Source organism: Eschrichtius robustus, chromosome 3 (assembly GCF_028021215.1).
Source record: "Eschrichtius robustus isolate mEscRob2 chromosome 3, mEscRob2.pri, whole genome shotgun sequence".
NCBI classification, from domain to species: domain Eukaryota; kingdom Metazoa; phylum Chordata; class Mammalia; order Artiodactyla; family Eschrichtiidae; genus Eschrichtius; species Eschrichtius robustus.
In genome coordinates, this window is record NC_090826.1 from 103592106 (window position 1) to 103601810 (window position 9705).

The 9705-nt window shown below is 44.0% G+C and overlaps 1 protein-coding gene across 1 annotated transcript in view; it reads left to right on the plus strand.

The window, feature by feature from the left end:
* CD101 (CD101 molecule) overlaps positions 1 to 2815 on the plus strand; it is a 33230-nt gene extending 30415 nt beyond the window's left edge. The window contains exon 9 of the mRNA XM_068537568.1: positions 2523 to 2815. Coding sequence (XP_068393669.1) covers positions 2523 to 2815 — 293 coding nt within the window. The remainder of the gene's footprint in view (positions 1 to 2522) is intronic.
* Positions 2816 to 9705: the final 6890 nt, after the last annotated feature.

Here is a 9705-nt window from a genome sequence, read left to right on the forward strand (position 1 = left end):
GTGCCGCGGACTCTTACCTCCCAGTTCTCTGCCTCTCATGATTGGAACAGGAAGCCGGAGTCTCCCAAGTAATCATTTGACTCTCAGCTGAATGTCACCCAGCCCTGGGGACAGAGAGATCAGAGATTTAAGGGAGAGACGTGGAAGGACATGGCCAAGTCTGTGGTCCCTGAGTGAGGAATCAGCAGGTTCAGCCCTCTTTTCTGCCTGGTCTCTTGGGAAAAAGTTGCCTATGATTTTCCTAACTTTCTTAGTAGCTTTCTAGCTGGTATTTACTTCTTGCTGACTCAACAAACGTGCTAGGCACTGTTTAATGCTTTATTAAGCATTATCTCATCACAACTCTAGAAATTATTATCCTCACTTGATTGACTAGGAAACTAATGATTAGAGAGAGAGGAAAAGTAATTTGTCCAAAGTCAATAGCGGTAAGTTGTAGAGGCAGGATTTGAACCCAGCTCTCTTTGAGACATAGTAGGTGCTCAATCCCTACTCTGCACATGAGTAGTGTGAAGCAGCAAGGCCAGAACTCTTACCCACTCTACAGCTCTATTCTCTTTCAGCATTTCAGTCTGTACCTCCTTCTTAACCATATGCTTTCAAATGTATTCAGGTAAGACCTGGGAGAAATATTGTAGTCAAGCAGGGCCTTGGAGAGGAGGGTCAGGTAGGATGTGGAGAGGAGATGAGAAAGAATTCAAAATCTATCTTTATCATTGCCCACGCTTTCAAAAACAAAAACCAGATCTAGGGTGGAGAGTATAAATGAGACCAGAGAAGAACCGGGCAACAAACCCCCGTAGCTCCTTGCCAGCCCTGTTCAGAGCTGCCAGGCTAATGTTCAGTGATGATCTTTACTCTGGGTAACATGATGGCAGCTACTCCTGGGTTCCTGTGTGCGCAAATCACTCATGCAATTGACTCATTCTTTAGTGTCCATTGATAACCTACGAACAAAGTGCTGCACAGGAGGAAAAGATGCGTAAGACACAGGCCCTCTCCTCCCGGAGTTTACAGTGCAGGAGCTGGACACAGGTTTAGATTCTTTCTTAACCTCCCACAAAGAGATGTCCTTCAATGTGCAAAATGTATCTGCAATGCCGAAAATGGAATTCTTGCAGCATGAGGTTGGTCGCACTGACCTCTAAACCTGTCGTCTTCATCTCTAAGCGTCTGTAATCCCATGAATCCTACAGCTTAACCTCTGAAGAAGAAAGTGCTTAGGTCATTACAATTTTCCAATAAAAGCACAGCTACTATTAGCATCAGATTTTTCAGAACAGCCCTGATTTTGAATATCCTGCCATAAATAAATGTAGTCAGAAGACTACATTTAATAGTTGGTGTCTCTTTAAGCATATGTCTTTCTGCATCGAGAGACTAAATCCCTGTCCTTTGACTAGTAACTCGAGGCACTGCTTCCTGGAGCCTGTGGCATTGGCAGTTCTCTCGCCTTTGCTTCCCTGGCTGTGTGGCCAGGAACCCCTCGGGGGCTGCTGGTGCGTGCTCTGCGTGTCCATGTGTTGATGGCGCTTCCCCTCGGACTGCAGCTGCCGGATGCTTCAGCGTGCCTTTATATGGTAGCCTTTGCCCATGTGGTTGCAGTGAATCCAGTTTAATTCAGATCAGCAAACGTTATCAGGCACATGTGCTAGGCACTGCAAGGACTGTAGAAACAAAGGACGCTGTCAGACCTACTCAAGTAACTGTGATGATAAAGATGGTTAAAAGGGGATGAAAGAGGTCTAAACAAAGGCATGTGTGAGAAGAGGATAGAAAGAAGAGGAAAACTGTGCCTGAGGAGAGGTGGAAGGCCAGAGTGATGGAGAGTGAGGCCAGTAGGACCTCGAGGATACAGTGCAGTGAGCACGCCAGGGAGAGGTGATGGTAAGAGCAAGAGGGGAAAGGAGCTGAATGGGGGTGGGGGAGTGTGAGAGCAGTTTGGAGATTCAGGAAGGGATGGTCCTTCTTACTTGTAGTTGCTGTTGTTTTATAAGGACAGTGCAGAGCGTGCATGTGCGCGTGTGCGCGCACGTGTGTGTGCGTGTGCACGTGTGTGTGTGTGTGCACATGCGTGTGTGCGTGTGTGTGTGTGTGTGTGTGTGTTTTCAGAAGCAGCAGTGGGAATAACTCAGTTAAAAATTCAGGACCGGCAACAGAGTTGGGAACGAGGGTTGAATTATAGATATCTTTTCTGAGGAAAGAAGATTAAAGGAGAGGTTTTGTTTTTTGTTTTGTTTTTCTTTCTGGCTGTTCATTTTAAGTAGGTCATGGGAACCTCTGGTGGTTGGAAATTGTTGGGTGAGGGGGAGTCAGGCTGGAACAGACCATCCTGGAGCTCTCTTCTCCCAGCTCCCTTTTCTTTGCTCCTCACATGTGGTTTAAGGGGCACCCTGCCATTTGGCCCCGTTATTCTTACATATATTTTCCTGTAACGATAAATCCCAGAAGTGTTTATAACTGATGAGTGCAAATAAGCTGGAGACTAATTATTCTCTTTATTTTCTTCCTTTTTGTTGCAGAGCCCACGTTTCCTTCCAGGATCTGCTCGTCAGTACCTTTACTCTATTTCCTATTCATCTGCCCCTTCGTTATACTCACCCTTCTGTTCATTTCCCTCCTCTGCCTGTACTGCAAGGCCAGGAAGTTGTCAACTCTGAGTCTAAACAGACAGAAAGAAAAGGCCCTCTGGGTGGACCTGAAAGGGGCTGGAAGCAGGACCACACACAGATTGGAAGAGGACGGTGAAGACAGCCGAATCCCGAGAGGCGCCTGCAGCCCTGTGGAAAGAGCGCGGACTTTGGAACTGGACTGACCAGGAGAGGAGAGCCCCCTGGGTCTGTCCTCCTCTGAGTCTGTGGCCTGGGGCGAGGTACCTAGGACTCAGAGGGAACATCTATTGAGCGCGTATGGGGTGCCAGAAACCGTTAAGTGCTTCTTTGTGTGTCACCTCATCTACCCATTGCATCCCCCCACCAGGAGCTAGGTGACTCCATTGATAGTCTCCATTGATGACCTATGAACAAAGTGCTGCACAGGAGGAAAAGATGCGTAAGACGTAGGCCCGTCTTCCGCTGGCCACACCTCACGAGGCTTAGGCTCCCCATGCAAAAGATCTGTAAGGAGAGGAGTACCTCCCTCACACAGCTGCTGGGGATTAAATGAGATCCCACGGCAGAGCCCAGGGCGATGCTTCCCTCTCTCATGTCACTGATTCCCTGGACAACGCTCAGTGGTCCTGCCACACTGGCTCCAGGTCGTCTTTTGCCTCCAGATAAGACGCGTAGGAAAGGACCTGATGCCAGCCTGGAAAAGGAGTTGGGACTATGCCCTTCATTCACATCAAATCCGCCTCCCAATCAGACTGTGACTTCCTTCAAGGCAGAAATCCCAGTTTCTCCTTCACTCCATCTCCATCCCATCTATAAATGCCACTGACGAGCAAGCTCTGCATAGTAGGTGCTTAATCAGTATTGGTTCTTTAGTGAAAGGATAAGGTATTTTGTAGCCTGACTTTCTTTCCCTTCTTTTTTTCTTCTTTCTTTTCTCCATAAGACTTATTAAGTCATTGCTAAGGAAAAGCTTTACAACAAAATTTTACAACAGTGCTCCAATCAGCTCCCCAAGGCCTCATATCTCCCTTTCCTCCCCACACCCAAAGGTCCGTCTGGCTCCTGGCTCTTCTTAGCCAAGGCCTTATTTTCCTTGACCTGACAGCACTGGGTAGCAGGAAAGGGGGCTGTGGCAGTTATCTGAGGGCAGAGGAGTTAACAGTGCCGCCATCCCGTCCTGCTCCGGCAGGGGCTAGGAGTTCAGGGAGAATAGGCATCTCAGCATCCTCTATTCTCAGCCAGGAAAAGTCAGGGGGAGGGGGAGGGGGAGTGTCATGGCTGAAGGCTTCCAACCACTGTCCCCTAGGAGATAACAACTGTCCCCACTGGGCCTGGGGTCCCCCTCACCTTTGTTTCAAAAGCAGCTTAGGCCCTGGTGTAGCCAGAATTGGAAATCAATCAGTGCCACCTAACAGACTTGAGAAAACCCATCTATTTATTATCTGTGTGACCAACAGGGTTGCTTTAACACTCATTAATTTGCATTTCCAAGGATAGCAATGTATTTTTAATTATTTTATCAGGCACACACGTCCTCTCCAAACATAATTAGTTCCTCTGCAAGGGGATTATTGGTGGCTATGAGAACTCCCACAGCAGGCCTACCGGTTCCTTGAATTCATCTCCCTTTGTAGCCTCATTTGAAATACTCCAAATGTTTTTTTAAACAGGTCACAGCATTTATTTCTTCTCTCTCAGGTACGGGAGCAAATTTTTCCAAAAGCAAAGCTAATGTCAAGATTTCTTAACATTGAAGTGTGATGTTCCCCTTCCCCCCCCCCCCGTTTTTTCCAGAAACCCGTATTTTAATTGAATATTGAAAGGAAAGAGAATGGAATTGAGCCCCATCAGAGAATCAGAATAGATCCTGGTGCTGCCCCCATTTCAGGTACTCTTACCCCCAACCACTGTTCTCCCTCCTTCCCTGGATACTGCCTTTCCGCTCTCAGCTCAAACACCAGTTTGTCACATTTGAATTCAGCACAGAGACTGCACAGACCAGACACTCAAATATCCGACTGCCCCACCCAGAGCAGAGCATGGGAATGATTACTGCCCAGTGAGCACCTCCTCGGTGTCCAGCACTGGCATGGGTGTGAGGGATCCAGTGGTGACTCAAGCAGACTCAACCCTGCTCCCCTGGGACTATCACCTAGTTTTTTCTGGATGCTCTATTTTCATTAATGGGAACTAGATAGAACACGTTGGATTTTCTAGGAAGTCACACCACACCATTTGTCTCATAGTAGTTTTCAGGTAACTGAAACCCCAGCGTCTTCTTTCTACCTTTCTGAACTTCTTTAGAATAAAATTTATTTTCATCCAATTCAGCAGGCATTTTTACGTGAAACCTCTTCTCTCTCCAATTATGCCCTTGGTCATTTTAGTTTTTCAGACTTAACAGAGAAGTTTACTTTTACTCATTGATTTCAGCTTTTCTATTCTATGTCACCACCTGGTTTTATTTTCAGCTTCTTGTGTTAGTAAATCCTCCTTGGCAACAGGACAAACCTCTGTCTCAGGAGTTGGCTACCTATAGCCCACAGGCCAAATGTGGCCCACTACCTGTTTTTTAAAATGCAATTTGTTGGAATACAGGCACTCCCATTTGTCTAGATATTATCTATGGCTACTGTCATGATATAATGGCTGAGTTGAGTAGTTGCCACGATAGACTCTATGACCTGCAAAACCTAAAATGTTTACTATCTGGCCCTTCATGGAAAAAGTTTGCCACTCCCTGCTCAGTGGCAGTGGCTAATGTTCTGTCAGTTTTAGCCATGTATTATGTTCCTGGGAAACTTGATTTGAGGTGTTATATCTGTATCTGTTATATATCTGATGACTTTAATAAATAATCTTAGGCTCTCCAGATTGGTGTCTAGTCCAAGAAGTTCTGAAGCATGAATCCTCTCTACCACACTCCCACTAACGGTGAGAAACTCATCACCCCGAGGTATTCCACACCATCAAGTCGAGTTGCAGGACAAGATGACACAAAGAGGAATAAGGCATGACTACGCTCCTTTCATTATTTTCAGTCTATTGAGATACATGGATAGGAACAATTGATTTATGGCGGAAGATGAATGCAGTTGGTAGAAAGTCATGTGCCATAATAGTTTCTCACAATGGTACAGGAGTTGTTCATCATCCCAGAATTTCACGGCATCTCCATGCAAAAGGGGCTGGTATTCCTTTCCTGCAGGTAAGAAATTGAAGCTCAGAGAGGTTGGGTTTATCCAGGATCACTCCACCATATGCAAAAGAGTAAGAGCTCAAAATTAGGCCCACTGACAAAAAGTTCTGGACTCTTTCCACAATCAACACTGTGCTCAATCCATTGATATCAGAAAAATCTGGTGATAATAGTATCCACCTCATATGAGGATCAAATCAGATACTTACATGAAGATAGGTTTTAAACCATTTCAAGTCATAAATGAAAGTAGGCATAACCCAAGTTTCTCCAGGCCTTACCCATCTATGCACATAAATGAAACTGAATCAGCAATAATAATCCAAGTTCTACATACTTTTGCCCCAGAGTCTTGGCCATCTATAAAGTGTTCTTCAAGCATTTCTAGGGCTTCCTGCTGTTCTGTTCACATCTATGGGATCCCACTGCAGCAAGGATGCTGGAGCACGTGAGATGCCAAAGCTGGACGGTGGTAAGCAAGGAAGAGTGCCTAACCCTCATTTTGTCTTTGCATGATACTCTGTTTGGATTGCAAACAGGTCCAAGATTGTGTGTGCCCCCATGTCTCTAAAGATTTTCTTGTGAAAACAGTTCCTTTAGCATTCGTTTAACATCTCCTTTCTCCATAGGGTCTAGACACCAGACTGTCTGGGACCAGTCTGCGAGACAGGTTTCACGCTATGCTCTCCATTTCTTATTCTCGGCTCCTAGGAACCTCTGAAACGTCTTCATCCCAGGCCCCCTTTCTCCTGCAACATGGGTCATGCAAATTGTGCTTGTGGGAGGCTCCCCACTCATCAGACAGGTCCGGAGAAGTTGGCATTCCCAGTAGGCTCAGCTCGGGCTTCTGTTATGCTGGCTTTTAATTTTTACCCCCTAACGCAGTAAAGTTCTATGGGCAATGAGAAATCAGAGACAACTTCACAAAGGAGGTATCATTTGAACTTTAAAATGTCAAAAAATATTATGACAGCAGAAGTTGGAGTAAACAGTGGTCTGGGGGCAGAGTTAGCTTCAAGTAAAGCATAGTGTATAGAATAGCTTTGGTTTGATTTAAGTGTCAGATTTATGGAGGGGAGCAATGGGAGATAAACATGGAAACGTAGTTAGGGCAAACTCTAACTACGGTTGGGGAAGGTCAGGAAAAGAAATCATGAACATGGGTAAGAACTTGGACTTCATTTGGTGGACAGGGCAGGCCATTGGATGTTATTTAGTAGGGAAAGAGCAGCTGTTCTTTAAGAGAATTGAAAAAGCAGCAGCTTAGGCGATGGATGAGGGTCGGGGCGAGGGCTGTGGTAAGGCGAAGCAGGGTAGCCATCCTCAGCAATCTCTTCTACTTTCCCAAGTTGTATAATGGAGATAATACCAATTTTGTGAGGGTTTTGAGAGCTGAACAAAATTATCAAAACGTTTCTAGTATTATATCAAGCTCACAGAGGTAGCTAATACATATCTGTTAAATACGACACATGTTATCAGATTCTTCTGTTTAAAGAATATTTGTTAACCAAATTTTCTACTCAAAAGTGTAAGGATAAGACAGAGTTACATTGTTCATTATTTTAACTGGCTTTCTATTTACTTTATCTTTTTGATACTTGCATTTTTGTTTAATTTACTTGTTAGAAATTTGGAGTTTCTACCATGTCATCTCTGAATCCAAGGCTCCTTCTGCACCAGTTCTGGCTGCCAAATAGAGATGTTTTGACTAGAAGCATATTTATCACATTGAACAATTTGCTGAGATGGAGGACCACATTGGATAAGGAATTATTAATAAGTTCATACATTGTAAATAACCAGCAAATGAAAACTCAAGTTCATTACATCAGGATGGCTAAAATTGAAAAGACTGACAATATCAAACGCTCGTAAGAATTTGGAGGAACTGGAATTCAATACGTTGCTGATGGGAGTGTAAATCTGTTCAACTATTTTGCAAAATAGTTTGGTAGTTTCTAATAAAATTAAACATACATTCACCCTATGACCTATCAATTCCATTCCTTGCATTTACCCAAGAGAAATGAATGCCTATGTGTACCAAAAGACGTACACAAGAATATTTATAGCTCTATTCATCATTGCTAAAAACTGGAAACAAGCTCATTGTCCATCAGTAGTCGAATGGATTAATTATAGTTTATATATACCACAGAATACTGCACATTAAAAAAAAATGAACAGGGCTTCCCTTGTGGCACAGTGGTTAAGAATCCGCCTGCCAATGCAGGAGACACAGGTAGGAGCCCTGGTCCAGGAAGATCCCACTTGCCGCAGAGCAACTAAGCCTGTGCGCCACAACTATTGAGCCTGCGCTATAGAGCCCGCGAGCCAAAACTACAGAAGCCCACGCACCTAGAGCCCGTGCTCTGCAACAAGAGAAGCCACCACAATGAGAAGCCCGCGCACCGCAACGAAGAGTAGCCCCGGCTCGCCGCAACTAGAGAAAGCCTGCGCGCAGCAACAAAGACCCAACTCAGCCAAAAATAAATAAATAAATTAATTAATTAATTAATTTTAAAAAAATGAACAAACTACCAACTTACATGACAATATGGATGAATCTCACAGCATTGTTGAGTGAAAGAATCCAGACACAAAAGGGTATGTAGTCCAAGAATGAGCAAAATGAATCCATGGTGACAGAAGTCAGAATAATGATTTCCTCTGGCGAGGGGAGCATTGACTGCGAGGTAGCATGAAGGAAACTTCTGAAGCAACTGAAATGTTTTTTATCTTTATCCAGGTGGTGGTTTCATGAGTGCATGCATATGTAAAAAGTCACTGAGCTGTCTTAAGATTGAGTACTTCACTGTATGTAAATAACTGAACTTAATAATATATAGTTTAATACATATTAATATAAATATTATAATACATAACAATAGTTTACTATATGTAAATAACTTAAACCCGAGTTTTTAAAAAGGCATCTTTTGGGACTTCCCTGGCAGTCCAGTGATTGACACTCCACGCTCCCAATGCAGGAGGCCCGGGTTTGATCCCTGGTCAGGGAACTAGATCCCGCATGCCACAACTAAGAGCCTGCATGCTGCAATTAAAAAAGATCCCGCGTGCTGCAACTAAGACCCAGCACAGCCAAATAAATATTTAAAAAATAAAAAAGTAAATTAAAAAGTATCTTTCTTTCAAAAAGTATTTGAGAACCAACTAGATGACCAACACAGAAAAAGGGATTGTAATATAAAAGAGAAATAGTTTTATTTATTCCATAAGCATTTTTCTGATATCTAACATGTACCAAGACATACACTAGGAGCTAGGCGTGCAGAAATAACTGACATCATCCATTTCCACAAAGAGGAAAGGGGAAAGAAATTAATGAGTTATGAGGACTGAATCTTTATGACAAACCTGTGAAGAAACTGAGATTAAACCACAAACCAGGAAAAAGCAGTTAAAGTGTCATGCCTAAGGTCACCTAGCATTAAGGGGCAGAGCGTGTGCATGGACTCCAAAAGCAACGTTCTGTCACAGTATGCTTCCTCTAGCTGTAGAGATTCTGCCATCTCATCATGAGCAAAGATCTGTACACATACAAGGTAATGAGAGGATCATTGGGACGGAAAACAATGACAGGTGCTTGTTTTGTCACACGCTCTCTAACTGCTGGTTGGCTCTAGAAAGGGGAGATGAATTTGGATTGGAGGAGCAACTCCTCCAATCCAAATTCATTCAACCTTTGCACTCTTTGCCCTGGTTCCCACAGATTTCCATTCAGCTCAGCACATGTTGATTGAATGGCTACTCTGGGCTGTCTTATGATGCTGTTCAAATAGACACACGAGAGCATGTTCTGTTATGGTCTCCCGTGACTAAAGGCAGATGTTATGAGTTCTTCAGTCTGTCTTTAGGGAATCTTTGTAT